This window comes from Panicum hallii, chromosome 1 (assembly GCF_002211085.1).
Source record: "Panicum hallii strain FIL2 chromosome 1, PHallii_v3.1, whole genome shotgun sequence".
Lineage (NCBI taxonomy): Eukaryota > Viridiplantae > Streptophyta > Magnoliopsida > Poales > Poaceae > Panicum > Panicum hallii.
The window spans coordinates 2,329,880-2,352,132 of record NC_038042.1 but is presented as its reverse complement, the minus strand read 5'-3'; the positions used below and the strand labels follow the sequence as shown (position 1 = coordinate 2,352,132).

General features: G+C 50.4%; 6 protein-coding genes and 1 pseudogene across 9 annotated transcripts; 2 read left to right on the top strand and 5 right to left on the bottom strand.

Moving 5' to 3' along the window:
* Positions 1–632: 632 nt before the first annotated feature.
* LOC112902468 (UDP-glycosyltransferase 72B1-like) lies at positions 633–2,416 on the top strand. The gene has a single exon (XM_025971605.1). It carries the CDS (start codon positions 783–785, stop codon positions 2,247–2,249), a length of 1,467 nt encoding a protein of 488 aa, XP_025827390.1. The 5' UTR covers positions 633–782; the 3' UTR covers positions 2,250–2,416.
* Positions 2,417–4,346: 1,930 nt separating this feature from the next.
* On the bottom strand, positions 4,347–5,918 carry LOC112884282 (dolichol kinase EVAN-like; the record flags this gene model as incomplete). The annotated part of the gene is made up of 7 exons (XM_025949666.1): positions 4,347–4,791; positions 4,884–4,984; positions 5,072–5,123; positions 5,205–5,319; positions 5,420–5,508; positions 5,613–5,678; positions 5,790–5,918. Coding segments are annotated over 7 exons (666 nt in total), but the record flags the coding sequence as incomplete, so codon positions are not given.
* On the bottom strand, positions 5,832–7,231 carry LOC112888663 (annotated as a pseudogene).
* Positions 7,232–7,420: 189 nt separating this feature from the next.
* On the bottom strand, positions 7,421–12,696 carry LOC112888669. Of its 4 annotated transcripts, none has more exons than XM_025954965.1 (8): positions 12,330–12,696; positions 11,752–11,822; positions 11,049–11,198; positions 10,873–10,946; positions 10,669–10,787; positions 9,099–9,182; positions 8,373–8,481; positions 7,421–7,556 (listed from the first exon to the last, which is right to left on the bottom strand). In XM_025954965.1, exons 2-7 carry the CDS (start codon positions 11,756–11,758, stop codon positions 8,373–8,375), a joined length of 543 nt encoding a protein of 180 aa, XP_025810750.1. In that variant the 5' UTR covers positions 11,759–11,822; positions 12,330–12,696; the 3' UTR covers positions 7,421–7,556. The 4 variants fall into 4 exon arrangements, with proteins under 4 accessions (XP_025810750.1, XP_025810732.1, XP_025810757.1 ...); XM_025954947.1 differs by lacking the exon at positions 7,421–7,556 and adding an exon at positions 7,760–8,155; XM_025954972.1 differs by lacking the exon at positions 7,421–7,556 and adding an exon at positions 7,760–8,102.
* Positions 12,697–13,869: 1,173 nt separating this feature from the next.
* LOC112878802 (DNA-binding protein BIN4-like) lies at positions 13,870–15,573 on the bottom strand. Its single transcript, XM_025943022.1, has 5 exons — positions 15,532–15,573; positions 15,431–15,457; positions 15,165–15,240; positions 14,772–14,911; positions 13,870–14,252 (listed from the first exon to the last, which is right to left on the bottom strand). The coding sequence occupies exons 3-5, from the start codon at positions 15,226–15,228 to the stop codon at positions 14,154–14,156; spliced, it is 303 nt and encodes a 100-aa protein (XP_025798807.1). The 5' UTR covers positions 15,229–15,240; positions 15,431–15,457; positions 15,532–15,573; the 3' UTR covers positions 13,870–14,153.
* Positions 15,574–15,844: 271 nt separating this feature from the next.
* Positions 15,845–17,712, top strand: LOC112878801 (UDP-glycosyltransferase 72B1-like). The gene has a single exon (XM_025943021.1). The coding sequence runs from the start codon at positions 16,062–16,064 to the stop codon at positions 17,526–17,528; it is 1,467 nt and encodes a 488-aa protein (XP_025798806.1). The 5' UTR covers positions 15,845–16,061; the 3' UTR covers positions 17,529–17,712.
* Positions 17,713–19,184: 1,472 nt separating this feature from the next.
* Positions 19,185–22,075, bottom strand: LOC112893120 (eukaryotic initiation factor 4A). Its single transcript, XM_025960292.1, has 5 exons — positions 21,947–22,075; positions 21,236–21,308; positions 21,030–21,124; positions 20,516–20,946; positions 19,185–20,101 (listed from the first exon to the last, which is right to left on the bottom strand). The coding sequence occupies exons 2-5, from the start codon at positions 21,304–21,306 to the stop codon at positions 19,466–19,468; spliced, it is 1,233 nt and encodes a 410-aa protein (XP_025816077.1). The 5' UTR covers positions 21,307–21,308; positions 21,947–22,075; the 3' UTR covers positions 19,185–19,465.
* Between the last annotated feature and the right edge of the window lie 178 nt (positions 22,076–22,253).

The window sequence follows — 22,253 nt, the reverse complement described above, 5'->3', positions numbered from 1 at the left end:
ATATTTTTTGAAATTTTCTGAACAGCTCTTGCATTTTCTAAGTTAATTATATGCCAAATATTTTTTAAATATTTCCTTCAAAATTTATTTATTTTTTAAAATTTTCCAAAAAAGGTTATGTGTGTTTCTTGTTTTCAATTTTTAATACATATCTTTCATATTTGAATATATCTGTACAAGTAAGTTGGTATAAATTATTTTTATGTGTATATGTTTTGTAGATAATTTTATTTGAACAAACTATATAACTTTTGATTTAACTTAATCAACTGTGATTTGGACCTCACATAATATAGTTAGCAAGTTTACGGATGTGAACGTGTATTTTAAAAGTTTGGAGACTGGGATGCCACCCTGTGCTAATTTCAAGGCCAGTAGTGTATTTTACTCTCTCTGTAAAAAATTATGCAAATAATTAAATCTAGAAGTCAAACCTAAAGTGCATTTGATTATAGATCAAGTAGTACCTTTTAAAAATTTTACTAGTATTGGTCAAAAGTTAGATAAAAGTTCATAGTGTCACATACTAAGAAATGAGGTAGTACATAAGTTTATCGTGAATGGCATGCACAAATGAATTCTCTCCAAGTTGCTCTTATAAAAGGGGAAATGCAGAAGCTAAGCTGGCACAAGGACATGCGTTATTTATAGCTGGCGCCATCGATCTCTCCTTCACGTCAAGATCAAGAAGAAACGCATTGCTCGATCCCGTCTCCCCTCCACCCTCCACCTCCAGAGTCTGCACTTCCCAGAAAACTTGTCGTCTCCATCCTCAGCGCACGATGTGCTGCGGCGAGACCGAAGCCGCGGCCGCGGCGGCGCGCGGGCCACCGCCGCACGTCGCGCTGCTCTCGTCCCCGGGCATGGGCCACGTCGCGCCGCTGGCCGAGCTGGCACGCCGGCTGCACGACGCGCATGGGTTCACCGTCACCGTGCTCACCTACGCCAGCTCCGACTCCGCCGCGCAGCGCGCCTTCCTCGCGTCCCTGCCGCCGGCCGTCGGCGCCGCGTCCCTCCCGGCCGTCCCGCTCGGCGACCTCCCCGCCGGCGCCGCCATCGAGACGCTCCTCTCCGTCGAGGCGCAGCGCTCCGTCCCGGCGCTCACTGCGGTGCTCTCGGGCCTCAAGTCCACGACCAACCTCGTCGCGTTCGTCGCCGACCTCTTCGGCGCCGACACGCTGCGGGCGGCGCGCGACGCCGGCGTGCCGGGGTACCTCTTCTTCCCGTCCAACCTCCTCATGCTCTCGCTCATGCTCCACCTCCCGCGCCTCGACGCCGAGGACGCCGCCGAGTTCCGCGACCTGCCGGGGCCCGTCAGGCTCCCCGGCTGCGTACCGGTGCCCGGCGCCGACATCCTGCAGCCGCTCCAGGACCGCGCCAGCGACGCGTACCGGTGGATGGTGCACCACGGCGAGCGGTACCGCGACGCGGCCGGCATACTGGTGAACACGTTCGACGCCGTCGAGCCCGGCGCCGCGGCCGTGCTCCGCCAGCCCGAGCCGTGGCGCCCGCCGGTGTACCCGATCGGCCCGGTGACACGGCAGGCGACCGACGGCGCCGCCGCCGACGCCACCGGCTGCATCGACTGGCTCGACGCGCAACCCGAGAGGTCCGTGTTGTTCGTGTCGTTCGGCAGCGGCGGCGCGCTGTCCACGGCGCAGACGCGCGAGCTGGCGCGCGGGCTGGAGCTGTCCGGCCACCGGTTCCTCTGGGTGGTTCGGAGCCCCAGCGACGGCGGCGCCAACCCGGGTGAGAGCTACTACGACGGGTCGAGGAGCAAGGACGACCCGCGGCGCTTCCTTCCCCCGGGGTTCGCGGAGAGGACGAAGGCCCTCGGCCACGTGGTCCCCTCGTGGGCCCCGCAGACCAGAGTCCTCGCCCACCGCGCCACCAAGGCGATGCTGACGCACTGCGGGTGGAACTCGGTGCTCGAGAGCCTCGCGGCCGGAGTGCCGATGATCGCGTGGCCGCTGTACGCCGAGCAGAGGGAGAACGCCGTCATGCTGTGCGAGGAGACCAAGGTGGCGCTGAGGCCCGAGGTCGGGGGTTCGGACGGGTGCTTGATCCTCGCCGGGGACATCGCCGAGGTGGTGAAGGAGATGATGGACGGCGAGAAGGGCGAGGCGGCGCGCGCCAAGGTGGCGGAGCTCAAGGCGGCGGCGGCGAGCGGGCTGGAGCCCGGTGGCGCGTCGTACGAGACGCTCGCTAAGGTCGTCAGCGACTGGAAGGCAGCGTCCGGCTCAAGCTGACTGGAATCGGACGTTCCTTCTCAGAAAATCGTGAAGCATGGCGATCGATCTTCGACAGAGAAAGAATGCGCAACAAGAATTGTAACGGTGTTCGTGTGCTTGTAAAATCGTGGTAACCATTGATCGGTTCCCGTGTTTTTTCTGAACGATCTGTCATCAAATCTGAAGTTTGTGTTGCTCTTTCATGGGAAATCAGACTGATTAGTAGTAGTTGCCACAGCAGTTCTCAATTATTGAAGCCCGGCAATGAAAAGATCGATCCGGAAAGATTTGGCGGCCGGAGAGCAGGTAAGCAGTGCACACTGGGAGCGATGGAACACGAGGATGAGTGGAGGACATGGTGTGCTGTCGCATCACACAATGACATTCCTAAGCTACGTGGCGTTTGGAGTTCGTGGCTTCCGATACTGGACACCGATTAAATATTAAATATAGACTAACTATAAAATTAATTGTATAAATGGGGATATGTTCCCGAGACGAATCCATTAAGTCTAATCAGTTTATAATTTTAGCAATATTGTGCTACAGTAAATATATGCTAATGATGGATTACTTAGGTTTAGTAGATTCGTCTTGTGAATTACTCTCTATTTATACAATTAGTTTCACGGCGGATCGAGCGCCGTCGGACCAAACGAAACAAAGCGCGCGGGGGCAGATCTCGGCGTTACCAGACGAGCGGCGGGGAGGAGGGGAGCGCGACGAGGAGGAGGGGCGACGCCGGGCGCTGGGTGCGGCGGGGACGGCGGCGGCGGCGAATCCGAGATCGGCGTCTCGGATTCGATTGGGCGGTGGCGCTTGTGCGGGGGCAGGAACAGGGGCAGGAACAGGGGCTAGGGGAAGGGAGGGTTTGGGGGGAGGCGGCTTATAAGGGGTTCCGACGGAGGCGGGGCGCGGCTCGACTCGTTCCGCCTCTCTACCTCTCTCACCCCCTCTTCGCGTCTGTGTGGGTGTGGCGAATTTTTTTTAAAAAGGGATAAAAAACAAAATTGGGAAAAGGGGTGTCGGTTGGGAATATTTTGAAAAGGGGTGCCGGGCGTGCGGCGCGCTCGAACGCTAACGTGGGCACGAATGAAACTAGAAATGACTAGGGTTTTTTTCCGACACGGTCTGAGTCAGATCTGACCCGGCATTTGTCTGCTATCAGCTACTGCATCCTGCAAAGGCCCACGGAAACCGGCAGCAACGAACAGCGCCCGCAGGCGGATCGAGCGCCGTCGGACCAAACGAAACAGAGCGCGCGGGGGCAGATCTCGGCGTTACCTGACGAGCGGCGGGGAGGAGGGGAGCGCGACGAGGAGGAGGGGCGACGCCAGGCGCTGGGTGCGGCGGGGACGGCGGCGGCGGCGAATCCGAGATCGGCGTCTCGGATTCGATTGGGCGGTGGCGCTCGTGCGGGGGCAGGAATAGGGGCTAGGGGAAGGGAGGGTTTGGGGGGAGGCGGCTTATAAGGGGTTCCGACGGAGGCGGGGCGCGGCTCGACTCGTTCCGCCTCTCCGCCTCTCTCACCCCCTCTTCGCGTCTGTGTGGGTGTGGCGGACTCCCGGCAAGGGCAGTAGGGTTTGCTCTGCGGCTCTCGCGGTGGGCTTCGGCTCGTTCCGGAATTGGGCCCGTGCCCGCCGCGTCCTGGGCCTTTTATTTCCTTTCGGAGAGTCCTCTCCCCACCCTACGGCCGCCGCCTTCCCTCTATGTCGGCGGCGAGTCCCGTCGGCTCCTGGCTGCCTGCGCGTCCGTGACATGTGGGGCCAGGAGGGGACGTCCCCGTCTCGTTTCCTATTCCTTCCCTGCTAAGGAGCCCGTACCGTACCAGCTGCGATGAATTCGAGTTAGGGCGTGCTTGGACGCCATTAAGCGGCACATTCCTGTTCATGATACATGATCAGCCCACACTCCACACAGCACACGATGATGATCGAAAGCATCCAAATCAAAGTACCATGCTATCTGCAAGCTCGGATCGATATATCTGAAAGATGATAACAAAAACACAACGTATATGAATCTGAGTACCAAAATCTTGCAGACCCGCCCAGTCACCTCTCCATTCTTGCCTGTGGGCAACCCAGCTGACAGAAACACCGTGCCCACAAATAGTTTGAAGGAACAACATGTACTATATTCCAATGACAGGTTCCGATAGTACTTCATGTACAATCAACTATACCAAAAATGCGATCTACTGGAGAACATATATGTTTTCCTACTTCTGTTCCTACGCCTGTACCGACTGTTTTGACCATGAGCACCCCGACTCCTGAACTTCTGAACACAGTATCACAGAGAATGTGATCAGTCGAATCAGGCAGTTGATGAGCCGAGGAGACCGAGTGAGTCCTGTCGGAATAACATATCGCACTACATACTATCATATATTAGCAAGAAAAGAAAAGGACCTCAAGGTCAGTTTGATGTACAAAAGTTATTCCTATAGACATAGAAGACTATAGAACACGAGAGGTATGAAAGCATTGTCGAGCTGTGCTGTATATGCCTCCAATAATCCGCTCAATGTTACAGCTATCAGGAGTGATAGCCAATTCTGTGTCAGCAGGAAAAGATGGTCAGTACAGCATTGTGCTTGCTTTGCTTATTTTTACTTTCAGTAGCTTAAAAGCACGAATGTGGTCGAACCTGCGAAAGAATGTATCCACTGGAAGCTAAGAGCGACACCAGAATCGAGCAGGCTGCGAGCACAGAAGTTATGCCTGCTGCTGTGCCTTCAATTGTTTTCTCTAATATTTCAGAGAAGACCAAAGCATACAAGTGAGAACAAAGAGTGGAAGGACAAAACACAGACGAAAGTAAGAAACTGAACTCACTTCCTGTCTTGCTCCATCTTAACACGCCAAACTTGTACCCTATCATTGATGCCTAGGAAAGAAAAGGAGAGAATTTATCATGTGGATCAAATATAATAATTAACAGGTCACACACATTAGACATAGAACTTACCATGGTATCACCTATCCCTAAGCTGAGAATTCCAGCGAAAGGGGCAAGCGGTCGGTCATTTAATCCAGATGACATCCATTTAGGAAGTGCACAGCCCAATAAGAGTGAAAAATGGCTGAAAACACCAATAATATTAGGTTTATCATACCGCAGGGCATGAAAAAGAAGATGAGATATGAAATGAGGGAAATGAAGCCCTACTAAGGCACACCTACCTGACGATAAGAATTTCAGAATCACGATGGTCAGTAAAGGCGTTCATAAACTGATGCACAACATGCCCAAGAGGGTATATTTCCCAAATCTGATGCATGGTTAAACATTTTGTGGGGCAAAGAGCACAGGTTATTCAAATTAAAAGAAAATAAGTTAAAAGAACTTGGGAAGAGAAAGCAATATGTCTCTTACTCGTATCATCTCCAATGTTAAGAAAACTGCAAATGCTGCACCAAATGCCAAGTCCAAGAAAGCAGGCTGCAAAACATGAACAGTTTTCCAGAGCAAACTACTGAATATTCTGATGGGCATTGACCTTTGTTTTAGCATAGATGGAAATGGAACTATAAAAAAAAGTGCACAAATCACCTGAAATATAACTGCTGGAGAAAAAATCAAAACAGCGACAAGATGGTAATACTTGCGCAAAAGAATCCATGGTATCAGCCATGTCAGCACGCACGTACGCAATTCGACACACGAACCCAAAAAAAAACACTAAACTAGCAGGTGCCTCTCTTTCGTCACTGGGAACTCGCTCGCCGCCGGCCTCACTTGTTGCAGACCAGGCAGGCGCCGCCCTTCCCACTGCCGCAGAGCGCGGCGGTCGGCTCCTCGATGATGTCCATGGGCCCGGCGGCGGCGAGCCCCTCGTCGTCTCCGGCGAACCGCCCCACCTCGCAATCCGTGGCGAAGATGTCGGACACCTGGTACCTGCGGGCGCCGCCCATGACGGGGACCCTGGCGCCGACGTCCACCCCGGCGCTCACGTAGTCCGGCCGGTAGGTCTGGCCCAGCACGCCGTGCACGTCGGCGCTGATGGCGTAGAACTTGAACGCCACGTTGAGGTGCGCGAGGCTGCCGTCCTTGGGGGGCCGGCCGTACCCGTGCATGCACCCGCGAGTCCTCCTCGGTGACGGGCACCGCGTTGGCCACGATCCGGAACCGCCCGTCCAGGCGCACCACCACGCCGTTGGCGGCGCCCGTGCTTAAGATGGACAGCGCGGGCGCCGCGGCGGGGCTCCAGCTGGCGCCTGCCGCGGCGTCCAGCGGCACGGGCGCGCCATCGAAGGTGATGGCGAGGCGGTCCACGACGGCTTCCCAAGCGGCCGTCCGCCGGACGCCGAGGTACAGGCGGTGGCCGCCGAAGCGGATGCCCAGCGCCTGCACCCACGTGAAGTCCCGCGCGGCCTGGGCGCTGCGCTTGCCGATGAAGTGCGCGTTGCTGTGCAGGTTGGCGTCGGAGACCAGGCAGAAGTCGGCGTCCCGGCGGCCGTGGAACAGGAACTTGTTGCCGTCGCCGCCGACGAAGCGCGGGTCGTAGCACTCCGTGCTGGTCAGCTCGCACACTGCTCTCGATCAGATGCGAACGTTTAGCAGGGAACACACACACAAAAACCGATCAAAATTAAATCTTAATATGCCGGGAAGAATGCGGTCAGAGGCTTACGGCAGACGAGCTTGCAGGACGGGCAGTGGACGTAGCAGGTGTCCCGGCAGCCGCTGGGGCACTGGCGCGCCAGGACGGAGCACATGGGCTCCGCCCCTTGCTGGCCCTGCGGGGTGTTTTGTAGCAGCTCACGTAGGTGGGGGGCGAGCCGGGGCTCATGTAGACAGGGATCATGTTCGGGTCCGACAGGAGGGGGTTGCTCGGCTGGCCAGGGTCCATCGGCTGGGCGCCCACCGCCGCGACGAGGAAGGCGAGCAGCGCCGCCGCCGGGAACATGGCAATCTGGTTGCTGGGTGAGACCGAGGAGGGAGGAGACGATGGCAGACAGGGAAAGGTGGACGCGCTGGTGTGAGTGGTACGATGTGCACGAACACGCCTTCTTATAGCCGGGAGGACGACTCTCTGAGGCTCTGACCAAAACGAGTGTCGTTGGAACCAAGCATGGCTTTTCGCGGATCAAGTCTCGGCAAGTCAACTGCTCCTCGCTCGCCGCTCCACATGAAACGATTCCATGCTTGTCATGCCGGGGAACGCCGGAGCTGGCGAGAGAGAGATGGTCAGGGGATGAACAGATCAGCTGATGAAATCTGGGTGCCTGTTCTTGTTCTCGCCTTCTAGGTCCCGGTGTTGAGTGCCATCTTCTCTACATTATTGCAACAGATTCTACATGGCCAGCATCTGCGTAGCTGTTCCATGAACCATGATGTCAACGCCGGAGAAAAACATTATGCCCAAGATAAAGAAGAGCAAGAAAAGAGAAAGAAAAACGAAAACAATCCAGCAACTCAACTTCAGAAAATTAAAAGTTGGGCAACAAACTAGTTCAGCATATGAGTGCCCCAGGTGGTGTCATGATCTGAATTCAAATTCCACAACAACCAAAAGGCGATGGAACAAACAACACTAAGATCACAGTCAGCAATCCAGACATATCTCATGACAAAAGCAATGGAATCTTCAGAGTAAGGTTTCATATTGAGAGTTGAGAGGCAGAAGACACGAGTACGACCATAGAGGTGCGTAGAGTCGACATATTATAGCTCTACCAGTTTCAATCTTGCTTCAGGAAGTTGCTCAAAGGAAGCTAATAAGTTATCCGCAACATCTGGATCAAAAGATCAAAATGGTTGTACAGCTGGATGGGGCTGCCTTTGGGGTTTGCGGACCCTGCACAGCGCGTACTGTAAATCCGCGGCAAGCACAGGGTAGAGTATATTAGACAACCTACTCCACTGATAAAGAAACAACCAAGATTGTCATTAACTCATGAAGAGGCGCTGGCAGCCTGGCAGAGATGTATGGGAAAATGAGCAGAGAATATACGTACATTACAACAAATGGTTTCAAGGTCTACACTTAACTGATTTCTGTATTTTCAAATTCAAAAATTAAAGCTGCGTATAAGCAAATCCATTCACTAGCAAATACAATGGCTGGTTTGGGGGTACAGTATTGAAGAAATTAATAAGTGAGTGATGTTGCAATTAATACACGATACTAACCTACCAAAAGAACCACCTCTTCCCAGCTGGAGCTGATTTTGTCCCTTCCCCCATAGAACTTTGGTTCTCTCTTTTTCCAATGCCACGGTTCAGTGCCACAAGTCTTTTCCTGCAAAGACAAGATTGCAAAGTAGAACAGAAAACACAAGCTGATCATGTTTAAGAAATAAGTTTGATTTATCCCCTCAAACAATGGACAATTTCATTTGAAGAAAGCCCTGACGCACTTCAGTAACGCAAGTTCAGTAACCTGCTTTAAATAACCACAGTAGTCTACACTCTAGAGCATGCTGCGCCATAGAAAATGGCATGATTATAATATGATGGCAAAAACCACAGTGGAACTGAAATAACGAATATTGATTAAGAAGGTAAAAGAGCAAGGCAGGTCTGCTCAATCATGTCCCGCTACAAAAACGCTTAATTAAGTTTTCCTGTTAAATGATCTCAGAGCAATTCTGCTCATACTACTTAACTAAGAGGCTAACCAGACCCAACAGAATAATTTGATAAGATCTTTTTCAGATATGTGATTTGGTAACTTAGACCCATTATTTGTATGTAAATTAAGAGGCTGCCGACTTTTGAGTTATTATCATTCCATGAATCTTAATTTTGAAGTCCACTACATTCTCATGGTTCACTTTTACAAGGCAAACCTTTCCATTGTAAAGACCAAAATGAGCACAAGTTAGTATATGACTGGTACGGAGTCAAAATAACTACCTTGTATCTTCAAGCTGTCCGTGCAAGCTCCATCTCTGCCGAAATCCTTCCATACCCTCAAGTCCACTTGCAAGAATCAGGCGCCTACAGAGAAGTATAAGACCCCACACAAGCAGAATGAATGAATTAATAGGAAATTCACTACAAGTCATGATTCCTGATGTTTACCGTACTGTAACTAACAGCAAAATAAAAAATGTACTCCCTCCATCCCAAATTACAATTCGTTTTGGCTTTTTTAGATACATAGTTTTTGCTATATATCTAGATATAGTGTACATCTAGGTGCATAGCAAAATATGTATCTAGAAAATCCAAAACGAATTGTAATTTGGGATGGACGTAGTATATTACCAACACAAGGCCTCCATTTTAAAATGTAATGCCTGTAAGTTTCCTAATATTATTCAAAAATACCAGATTCAAATGCAGATTTGGTAATTTTTTCTCTCTTTTGCCCTCTTTTATTTAGAGCTTTATTTTGACCTCTCAGCATTCATGAGTAACATCCACAATAACTATTCTCTCTTAGGCCCAAGAGATTTAAAACCAAGGATACCCTGGTCGTGTCAATCTACATTCCTTTTGTTTGTGTCTTCCTAATTCCTGTGCTTAGCAAAATATGACTTATAAAAGAGAAACGACAGGTACTGCGCTAAAACATCAGCAGCATGTGGTTTAACTGGTGATTCTTTTGGAAGGTCCAGTGTTACTCATAAGCCTGTGGAACAACAGAATAAGAACTACTCATCAGAAAGAATAATTGGTGTGCAAAGGTCTAAAAAGCTCCTTCCTATAGTACACCAAGCAGGAACTGTGCAGCTAATCAATCTAAAAGTACTTAAGTGTACTGAAACAGCACCATTTATGAGTATTCCTTTTTTATGATTCTGTTGGCATCAGCCACCAAGATATATGAGGTAGGGTAGCAATTTAGTTTGAAAGTATATAGTATAAGAAAATAAGCAACTATGTATTTGGCAGAATAAAACTAACATGCACTGTGTGCTGTGATCCATCATTAAGAGCTTGAATGTTTTGGGTGGGAAAAGGACACTAGCCTCTTGGAGAGTTACTCAACATAACTTTTTGTCTGCATTCTCAGCATGGTTACTATCCCTATCTCTCCACAAACTACCCAATCCACCCCCAGTAGAATCACATAAGCTTTTGCTCATGCAGGGCTCGTTTCCTACATAAAGCTTGATAATAATATCATAATGCCAGTTAGGTCTAATAGGTGCGATAACCGTCAAAGCATGATAAAAGCAAAGAGCTGTCATCTGCGTAACCATCAAATGGATTAACAGGATCATGGGATGAGTCACAGACTATACTACCATGTTCCTACCACTTTTCTCCTGCTCCCTGTCTAGTTTACTAGTTCAAATTCGAAATACCCATGGAAGCATTCAGCATAAAGACATTTGTTGTTAAGTGGATCACTCTACTACAGCTCCTAAATCTCTTATGAGAAAGAAAAAACTTAATTGTTCATCTAGGAGACAGGACTCGTGTTATGATGATGCTATGGTAGTATAACAGGCAAAATCATCAGTTAATAAACTACCTTTCTAGCAGCGTGACTTCTGATTGGAGTTGGGTAGCTCTCCCCTTTGCTTCTTCCAGAGGCATTGAAGAACCCAGTTTATATTCACTATCTTGCATCCGTTCTCTTATTTCCTTGTCCTGTTATAATAAGATGCAATGCTATACGGTTTAATAAACACCAAACAAAATCAGATAACAGGCAAATGGTTTTAATACAACTAACCCTTTTCTCAGCACATTGTCGGTATAGCACGATTTCATCTTGGCAGAATGGCTCAATATCATTTATTTGCAGGCCTGGAGAACAGAAATGATGTTTTTCTCATAACATTTTCCCACATAAATGCACAAGGAATAAGAGAAAGATAATATCGATGTAAGAAAAAAGCAATTACTCACATAAGAAAAGATTCCTTAGTATACCATCACAAAGCTCGACGCCTTCAAGGACATGCGATGCAATCTCTTTCGGTATGACAGGTGATGGCGGCCCTCGCATGAGATCATCACCAACAAGGATGGTCTCCTCCATTGTTTCTTGCTTATCGACTGTTTGAGAAAAAATAGTCATGAGAAATTGACAATATGAAGCAGAAGCTATACTCAGGGCACACAATTAAAAGCTGCGAACTGTGATACAATTCAGCAAAACTGTGTGGTATTATGATTATTCTAATTGTTTCCCTGCTTCTCTTGATAGCATTGATCTACTTATTGCATAATCAGAAAAAATGGCAGACTTTGATCATGTACAGCTCAGTCCATTTGTAAATAGGAAAGCTATTTTGTTCAATTTGCTGCAGCAACGTTGCACATCGTTCCCCTTCTGTACTCCTGTAATGAAACTTCACCACTGTGCAAGTGCAACCATAATTCCAGATTATATGCTAGAGCTGTAACTTCTGTCCCAAATCTAACTTGGGCACTTGGCTGATGACCATGTTAGCACAAGGGTTTGACACCCTAGCTCACCAAGCATTTATGATAATCTTACTCCAAATCACAATAAACCCATTTTATCTGAAACACATACTCCCCACTACTGACACATCATAACGCATGTAGGTAACCAGAGGGTTGGGGAAATGAAAGGCACGCTTACCATCCATGGTGGCCGATTAAGCTCCCACTCCGCAGCGAACAAGCAACCTGACTCAGTTAACGCCGACCAACCTGCAGCCAATCAATTGAAATGGTAATATCAAAAAATTAGTCTCGTTACACCCCTAGGAGAAAGTGGCGGAGGACGCGACAAAATCAAGGTATTGCCGAGACAACGAGCTAAGAAAATATCATTTCATTGTTACTGCCTTTTTATCAAACACCACAATTCCTTTTGCTAATATGTAGCCAAATGCACAATTGGTCCTCGAAGTTCAGATCCAAAGATTCAATTTGAAATTTGGATATAACCGGAAAAATCAAACTATCGTTTCATTCTTTAAAACAATGCCTGTATAAGTCTAAGTACCTTATTTAATAAACTTTATGATGTTGGGGGGATAAAAGCTTGAGAATAAATTATATCTTCTCAAGCAAAACTTAATTTTTAACTGATCCAAGGAAAAAGACTATATTCTCAGTTTTTGGGAGCACTTACGTATTGCATAGACAGGCAGATGCACTTTATAAACAAATGTAAAGATCTTAGTTGGAAGCACAATGCGGCATCACACACACCTGCAGCCACCGCCGCCTCTGCGAGTCTGCGTGCAGCCGCTCGTCCAGCAGCCCGTCAAGCGCCTCCCCTTGGCTGACCTTCCTCGCGGGTCGCGGCCACCAGCGGGAACTGGAAGTACCCCGACAGCGACGGCTCCTGCTCGGTGTCCGGCCAGCACCGCGCGTTCCGCCGGCCGGAAACAATCTCCAGAGTCCGGGTCGGCGGGTCCTCGAGGTCCACGGGCGCGGGCGTGCCACCGGGCACCGGCGGGCGGCGGCGTCGTAGGCCCGGCCTCCGCCGGCGGCGTTGCTCCGGAGCCTCCGCGCCTCCGCCGGTCCTTGATCGCCTTGTAGACAGCGCCGGCGGAGGCGTGCGAGCCTGCGAGGTCGGGACGGGAGCCCTGGAGCAGGGAGTCACGGTGGGGATTGGGGAATTGGATAGGGTTAATTTTTTAGTTGGGCTGGGCCGAGCCGAAGTATTGCCCGGGCAATACCGGACAATACCGGGCCCTCCGCCACCGAGGAGAATCAAGGAGGGAGAGGCGCACCTACCAGCTTGGGCGACCGCGCCGCCACTGGCCCTGTGGAAGGGATCGGGGACGGCCGATAGCAAGGGCGAGACGGGGCCACGGCGAGGGTTTATGGAGGCTTACTAGAGGTGTCCAATTTCTAACAATAAGACCGGTTAGCCCAAAAGTCCAAATAGTTGGGACAAAGTAAACAGCAACCAGCAAACCAAATCGCAGAGCAGAGACACCGCAAGCTAGCGCAGACTGCAGAGGGAGAGAGGCGGATGAGTGAAGCTCAAGTGGGGGTTAAGATAGCGCGTACAAGTACAATGGCACCGGCGACGGAGCGGCAGGGGCGCGCCGACGACCAGCCCGCCCGCCCGCCCGCCCAGATGCGGGGAGCGCGTCCGACCACGGTGGGCGCTGGAGGCGGCCGACGGAGCTCGGGGCGGAGAATACGGCGCTAGGGCATGGCGGCCGCGGCGGCTGGGGGCGAGGAGAAGAGCGGAGCGGCGGTGTGAACGGGAAGGCGGAGGCGGAGGCGGCGTTGCTGCTGCTGCTTCTCTGCAAATTGAAGAGGACACGGAAATGAAGGGGGGCAGCCGGGCAGGGATGACGCGTCGCCTCGGTTTCTCTGCGCCCGGCTGGTGACGCCTGGGGCAGAGGGCGGACGGGTGGGATGGACGGGAGCGGGCGATCGGACGGCCGGGGCAACCTTGGACGCTGCGACAATTATTGCTCCGGCACCCGTCTGTCAGAGCATGACGGGCAAGGACGGATTCGAAAGGAATAATGATCTTTTTTTATATAAAAAATAAAAAATATATCATGTCGTTTCCTTTGGTGGAAAGCTGGTAATTTGAAGTGAAATCAACCAAATCAAGGGGAATTTGAACTTTGAAGTGGAGTCGCTCGAATTTTTTGCGAGTGAGGCTCGGGATGTGCCGGAGCTGCAGGGATCGGTCGTGCCAGAGCTTTAACCATCTGGGGAACTACCAAGTTCGAATGTGAAATTTGAATTAACGAACAAACTGCCTGGACCTGGTCCGACATTTTGGAAAAACTCCAGAATTTTGTATTAGCTTACAAACTCTACATGGAAATGAGGATACAGAGCTCCTGGAGTATGTAAACACAGTATCGTCTTTGCAATTTTACATTTTCTCTTCTTTTTTTTCATCTCTAAAATACTCCTAAGTGCTACATGATGTTACACCCGATGGACCCAGATCAGTTATCTCGGCAAATTCAGACAATCAGAATTCAGAGTGAATTATCAGCCGCCAGCTATCTCAAGTTCTCAACAGCCATTTTTTCGCAAACAAATCAACAAATATCATTTCTTCGCCTTCCTAGTTCTCTTCGCTGGCTGGGTTTTCCTCGCGCCCTTTTTAGGGGCCTTCCCTGCACCCTTGGCCTTCTTCGGTGCCTTCCCCTGCATGTCACAGGAATCAGTTTGGGCTTCCATCAGGAGCACCTTGATGTCGATGCACAATATTAAATGAGAATAACAGCGCGCCAGCACTAAGGAAGATATAGCAAGCGAAACCTGCTGGTAGATCGTTCTCTACATCTTTGGTAATGGTTATGTGAAATTGCTAGTTGAACATGGGAGCAGCAAGGAAGCCTAAGGAAACAGGAAGGCCAGTGCTGAAGGCTCATGCAAATTTCCTGATAATGACCCTTAGTGCAAGGACATAATAACAAGATACGCACAAGCATATTAATAATTAAGCCTTCAAATGCCACTTATAAAAACTCAATCTGGAATTAAACACATCTAATTCATAATTCCCAATCACTACAAGTCTGGAACACTCTAATGGCCATCTTCTGTACATAAGAAAATCCCAGAAACTAGCTACAGATAATTGGGTTATTTTTGTCTCGAACACTCACATAATTGGGTTATACCAAGTTAGTTATCATCTAAAGTGGAAGCAAGAAAACATACCACTGGTTTCTCAGCTTTTCTTTTGGTTTTCGCCTTAGGTTGACCGTCATCTTCATTATTCTGATCATTTTGATAGGCCTGTGATTCAGGGAGCTTATCACCCTCCTCATCTGAATCAAATGTGAATCCATCAAGCGTACCTATACAGAAGATAGGTCTATAATATTAGAGAAGAGAAATTGTAACACAGGCTGTCATCATGTAAACAATGGTCCATAACTTCATGCAGATTGGTTTTTCCTCGCAGGCGCACACTAACACTAAAGCTACACTCAAATGCGGAAGCACCAATAAATAGCTCAACCAAAGAATGATAGGAGCATGCCATATTAACTTGCATGGCAGCTTTGTACATTAAAGATGCTCTCGTCTAACGTCTATAATTATGCTAACCTTCCATCATAGTCTCTGCTTCAAATAAATTGAACTGTGGTTCAAGTTGAATAAAGTCATTCATTATAGCCTCAATCTGCACATGAAAACAGGGGATGGATTATGGTAAATAGTTGCCTTGGAATAAAAGTGACCTAGAAAAATGGAATACATAAAAACTTGTACAGTTAGAGATGGCACATTAGACGCTCGAATTTATGACATGTATAAACTGATATGGTGGATAACATTAATGGGCTTATAAATTTATTTAATCATTTACAAACCTTTGCTTCTGATTGTCCCACACTAACCTGAAAGAGGAAACCAAGGATTAAAGACCAATTCCAAATAATAAAATTGCACTTGAGTTTGAGATACAACTTACAACACAAAATGTCCTGGATGGAACTATAGTTATTTTGTATATCGTTCCTGTTTGAGTATGGAAAGGAGAAATAATAAGCTAACTCTTGGAATATGCATGTATCAAGACAAAACAGAGCTGGTTTTCAAATGCTTGGGCAGAGTTTTAGTGCAGATATCTTGCCTGGGATTTCCAACCACAGATTAGAATTAAGAAGGCAAAATAGGCATTTTGGTCCCTTAACTTTAATCTGAGGATCAACTTCATCCCTCAACTTTTAAATTGGCCAATATAGTCCCTCAACTTTTGTTTTAGGGTCAAATTCGTGAATGGCATGCACAAATGAATTCTCTCCAAGTTGCTCTTATAAAAGGGGAAATGCAGAAGCTAAGCTGGCACAAGGACATGCGTTATTTATAGCTGGCGCCATCGATCTCTCCTTCACGTCAAGATCAAGAAGAAACGCATTGCTCGATCCCGTCTCCCCTCCGCCCTCCACCTCCAGAGTCTGCACTTCCCAGAAAACTTGTCGTCTCCATCCTCAGCGCACGATGTGCTGCGGCGAGACCGAAGCCACGGCCGCGGCGGCGCGCGGGCCACCGCCGCACGTCGCGCTGCTCTCGTCCCCGGGCATGGGCCACGTCGCGCCGCTGGCCGAGCTGGCACGCCGGCTGCACGACGCGCATGGGTTCACCGTCACCGTGCTCACCTACGCCAGCTCCGACTCCGCCGCGCAGCGCGCCTTCCTCGCGTCCCTGCCGCCGGCCGTCGGCGCCGCGTCCCTCCCGGCCGTCCCGCTCGGCGACCTCCCCGCCGGCGCCGCCATCGAGACGCTCCTCTCCGTCGAGGCGCAGCGCTCCGTCCCGGCGCTCACTGCGGTGCTCTCGGGCCTCAAGTCCACGACCAACCTCGTCGCGTTCGTCGCCGACCTCTTCGGCGCCGACACGCTGCGGGCGGCGCGCGACGCCGGCGTGCCGGGGTACCTCTTCTTCCCGTCCAACCTCCTCATGCTCTCGCTCATGCTCCACCTCCCGCGCCTCGACGCCGAGGACGCCGCCGAGTTCCGCGACCTGCCGGGGCCCGTCAGGCTCCCCGGCTGCGTACCGGTGCCCGGCGCCGACATCCTGCAGCCGCTCCAGGACCGCGCCAGCGACGCGTACCGGTGGATGGTGCACCACGGCGAGCGGTACCGCGACGCGGCCGGCATACTGGTGAACACGTTCGACGCCGTCGAGCCCGGCGCCGCGGCCGTGCTCCGCCAGCCCGAGCCGTGGCGCCCGCCGGTGTACCCGATCGGCCCGGTGACACGGCAGGCGACCGACGGCGCCGCCGCCGACGCCACCGGCTGCATCGACTGGCTCGACGCGCAACCCGAGAGGTCCGTGTTGTTCGTGTCGTTCGGCAGCGGCGGCGCGCTGTCCACGGCGCAGACGCGCGAGCTGGCGCGCGGGCTGGAGCTGTCCGGCCACCGGTTCCTCTGGGTGGTTCGGAGCCCCAGCGACGGCGGCGCCAACCCGGGTGAGAGCTACTACGACGGGTCGAGGAGCAAGGACGACCCGCGGCGCTTCCTTCCCCCGGGGTTCGCGGAGAGGACGAAGGCCCTCGGCCACGTGGTCCCCTCGTGGGCCCCGCAGACCAGAGTCCTCGCCCACCGCGCCACCAAGGCGATGCTGACGCACTGCGGGTGGAACTCGGTGCTCGAGAGCCTCGCGGCCGGAGTGCCGATGATCGCGTGGCCGCTGTACGCCGAGCAGAGGGAGAACGCCGTCATGCTGTGCGAGGAGACCAAGGTGGCGCTGAGGCCCGAGGTCGGGGGTTCGGACGGGTGCTTGATCCTCGCCGGGGACATCGCCGAGGTGGTGAAGGAGATGATGGACGGCGAGAAGGGCGAGGCGGCGCGCGCCAAGGTGGCGGAGCTCAAGGCGGCGGCGGCGAGCGGGCTGGAGCCCGGTGGCGCGTCGTACGAGACGCTCGCTAAGGTCGTCAGCGACTGGAAGGCAGCGTCCGGCTCAAGCTGACTGGAATCGGACGTTCCTTCTCAGAAAATCGTGAAGCATGGCGATCGATCTTCGACAGAGAAAGAATGCGCAACAAGAATTGTAATGGTGTTCGTGTGCTTGTAAAATCGTGGTAACCATTGATCGGTTCCGTGTTTTTTCTGAACGATCTGTCATCAAATCTGAAGTTTGTGTTGCTCTTTCATGGGAAATCAGACTGATTAGTAGTAGCTGCCACAGCAGTTCTCAATTATTGAAGCCCGGCAATGAAAAGATCGATCCGGAAAGATTTGGCGGCCGGAGAGCAGGTAAGCAGTGCACACGGGGAGCGATGGAACACGAGGATGAGTGGAGGACATGGTGTGCTGTCGCATCACACAATGACATTCCTAAGCTACGTGGCGTTTGGAGTTCGTGGCTTCCGATACTGGACACCGATTAAATATTAAATATAGACTAACTATAAAATTAATTGTATAAATGGGGATATGTTCCCGAGACGAATCCATTAAGTCTAATCAGTTTATAATTTTAGCAATATTGTGCTACAGTAAATATATGCTAATAAATTACTCTCTATTTATACAATTAGTTTCACGGTTTATCCCATGTTTAGTCCCCTTAATTGATACACGAATATCCATGTCCGATGTGATCCAGAGTTCGTGATCAAACACCCCCTACTCATCTAATGTTCATAAGGCTAGTCCAATACGAGTTTCATGGCGCATTAAATTCTATGCCAGGTCATCAGTTTTATGGGATGAGAGAGAAGTTTCACCCTATGAAACTTAGCCGGCACAATTAGTTTTGATAACTATGCTACGAAACTGTGCACTGGGACTAACCGAACTGAACTGCTTCTGTGCACAAATGTCCACTCCTGGGCTGGACTCCTGCAACGGCAGCATTTCCAGCTGGCACTCTCCAAAACCAATAAAAATCATATCACGCTCCGCCGATCCGTGCTAGTCTGGATTGATTTTGCCTGGTGGGGTGTCATATCCAGGAAAAACAATGCAACTCTCTCCCCCTCTGCATCTGATCATTTGATATCGTGCCAGCATCCCAACACCATACACGACAGGATAATACATACCCTTCCCGTCGTGATCACAGTACAGCCAGTGCAAGGTGGTTTTCAGCAACTATTTTCCGATGAAACCGGTCGATTCCCCAGCTGGCTGGCCAACCAACGCATTGGCAATGAGCATGGCGCACATCGCACGTTTCATCACCAGATAAATTCGGCTAATGCAAGGGGTCAGCTTGTGAAATTGTTAAGGCTAAATTTTGACTCGCCCTTCTGGCAAAGGGAGACGGGGGCAAAAAAGTAACCGTCCAACCATCGAGCGACCTGAATGCCTGAGAAGCTAATTGGATATCAGGTCGCTTTCAACGGGAGGGAAGCAGCAGCAAGAGGGCACCGAGGCTATCACGTCCGACACAGAGAATAAAGATCGAAAACGCCCCCAGAGGGAAGACAAGGCTGACGAGGATCTGAAGTGGAAAACACTAGACGTCAAAATCAATCGTCATCGCGTTGCTAACAAATGCTCTTTCCAAGCAGATCGTCGGAGAATGCAAGGCTCTGATTGGACCAAAGCAAGTCAGATCGCTGTAAGAGCGTCAGACACAGCAAATAGGCAGCTAATTAACCATCATGATGCACAGAAAAGCAAAGAACACAGGCCAAGGCATAGCTTAACAGCAAGGTAAATACTCCAGGAGTGTCTCAGCACCCAGCTAGCCCAGGATGCGGCACAGACCTACACGCTACAAAATTTTTCCCAAAAGTTGCATATAGAAGAAAAGCTTAGAAACCATCCTTAGCCACAATGCAAATAGTAGATAACCTGACATTACCACTCCTGCAGGAAAGAGAAAAGTTGGCGATATTTAACTAAAACAGACATCTTTATCCAGCACCTTAGCAGCAAAATATCCTAGGACACAATCTAGAGAAGATCAGCAACGTTGGCAGGCAGCTCCTCAATGGTCACGTTGTAGAACCTCTGGATGTCGAACAGCATCCGCTCGTCGTCACGGGTGACAAAGTTGATGGCAACACCCTTCCTACCGAACCGACCACTTCGGCCAATGCGGTGGAGGTAGTTCTCGGGCTGGGTTGGCAGGTCGTAGTTGATGACCAGGGAAACCTGCTGGACATCAATACCACGGGCAAGCAGGTCGGTGGTGATGAGCACACGGGAGGACCCGGACCTGAACTCCCTCATGATGATGTCCCTGGTGTTCTGGTCCATGTCACCGTGCGTGGCAGAGACGGTGTGGTCCCTGCTCCTCATCTTGTCTGTGAGCCAGTCCACCTTGCGGCGGGTGTTCACAAAGATGACACTTTGAGTGATGGCCAGGGTCTCATACAGGTCACAGAGAGTGTCCAGCTTCCAATCTTCCTTCTCCACATTGACATAGAACTGCTTGATACCCTCAAGGGTGAGCTCATCTCTCTTGACAAGGATCCTGACAGGCTTGTTCATGAACTTGCGGGTAATCTCAAGGGCCTCAGGGGGCATGGTAGCAGAGAACACGCCAACCTGGATCTTTGATGGAAGAAGCTGGAAGATATCATAGATCTGCAAAGGGCACATAATATCAGTTCAAAGAACATGAAAGTTTCAAAGCTGCTTTAGGAAGATTAGACCAAGCAAAGCCAGCTCAGCAAAATTCTCAGTGCATATTACAATCCTACTAAAGCTGAATACCAAGTTAAAATTACAATCCTACTAGCTTAATTTAATCAAGCATGGAATACCATGTAAAATTTAGAATCCTACTAAGCTGGTAAAATTCAGGCAACTCATTAATCAGGTATGTTTTTTGGTAAAATTTCACATCAATCTAACTATGTTAATCAGCAGACAACTGGATAAACCACAGGTCCATGTAACATAAGTAAACTAAAACACTACTGATTGCTAGACCAATAATAAGTATCAAGCATGAATAACCATAGAAAATTTTGTAACATAAAGGAGTAAGAAGCAAACCTGATCCTTGAAACCACGAGAGAGCATCTCATCAGCTTCATCCAACACAAACATCTTAATGTTGTCCGGGCGTAGAGACTGCCTACGCAACATATCAAACACACGCCCTGGTGTGCCCACAACAACATGCACACCACTAGCAAGAATCCTCTGGTCCTCACGGACAGATGTTCCACCAACACAGGCATGCACTTTGACACCCAAATAGTCCCCAAGAGCACGCATGACCTTCTCAATCTGCTGCGCAAGCTCACGGGTTGGAGCAAGAACCAATGCCTGGCACTCAACCAATCCATAATCAAGCTGCTGCAAAATTCCAGAACAGAACGTAGCTGTTTTCCCCGTTCCAGACTGAGCTTGCTGAATCACATCAAGCCCCTTGCAGAAGGGAACAATCCCCCTTTGCTGAATGGCTGATGGTTTCTCAAAACCTGCAATTGAAGTAGCATGTTTATAGAGCATATCAAATCTGTAACCATTGAATGAACATCATGAAGTATATATTTTTACATACCGTAGGCATAGATGCCTCTCAGAAGGTTCTCTTGGAGCCCCATGTTGTCAAAACTTTCACAGACTTCATCATAGGAGGTAAAGAACTCTTCAGTCCTGGTACAAAAAGATAACTATTGTGAATCCATGAACAAAGTGATGGGAGTACGGAGAGCTAAACACAGCATCAAGTGGCTAAACAAACAAAACTGATGCAACATGACTTACAGTAGCTCCTGCATCTTGTAGTCATACTGCTTGGCATCAAACTGGGAACCCTCTGGTGCTAGTCCTGCCATGGCTGTACAGTAAAAAAGGGATTAGGTTAATCTAACAGCAATAGAAAACTGGAACATCGACGCTAAACAGAGATGACTACAAGGCAACACAGGCAAGGCAAGTACAAGAAACACTGCGCCTTATTTTCTGCTCAAGCTTCTTATCAGCATCATTAAAAGTACAATAACCAAAACTCATTGGATACGAGGTTCACAACACAAAGGAGGCTGCAGCGTACAAACTTGGAGGCAACGCGAAATTAAATTTCTTTACCCAACCAGAAAAGAAGAAATTTTATATTAACAAGTGCTGCTAATAGTAAAAAACTGTGCTTATAGAGCTACGAGCGTAATAAGATCAGCAGGGAACGCCTAGACGCCTCCTGAATCCATGAGCAACAACGTTTCTACCAGCCAAATCCCCCGCGCCGCGACTCTCTCAAACCCCTCGCACAGGGTCGGCGAAGGCCACGAAAACCTTTCGCCATCGCACCTCGACGCCCGGAACTCGTCCCTCCGAATCGACCCAGATCCGGGCCCGACGCCGACAGACAGGCACGACTGCCAACGGAAACCGGCAGCAACGAACAGCGCCCGCGGGCGGATCGAGCGCCGGCGGACCAAACGAAACAGAGCGCGCGGGGGCCGATCTCGGCGTTACCTGACGAGCGGCGGGGAGGAGGGGAGCGCGACGAGGAGGAGGGGCGACGCCGGGCGCTGGGTGCGGCGGGGACGGCGGCGGCGGCGAATCCGAGATCGATTGGGCGGCGGCGCGGGCAGGAACAGGGGTAGGGGAAGGGAGGGTTTGGGGGAGGCGGCTTATTATAAGGGTTCCGACGGAGGCGGGGCGCGGCTCGACTCGTTCCGCGTCTTTGCCTCTCTCACCCCCTCTTCGCGTCTGTGGGTGTGGCGAATTTTCTTTAAAAGGATAAAAAAATAAAATTAGGAAAAGGGGTGCCGGTTGGGAA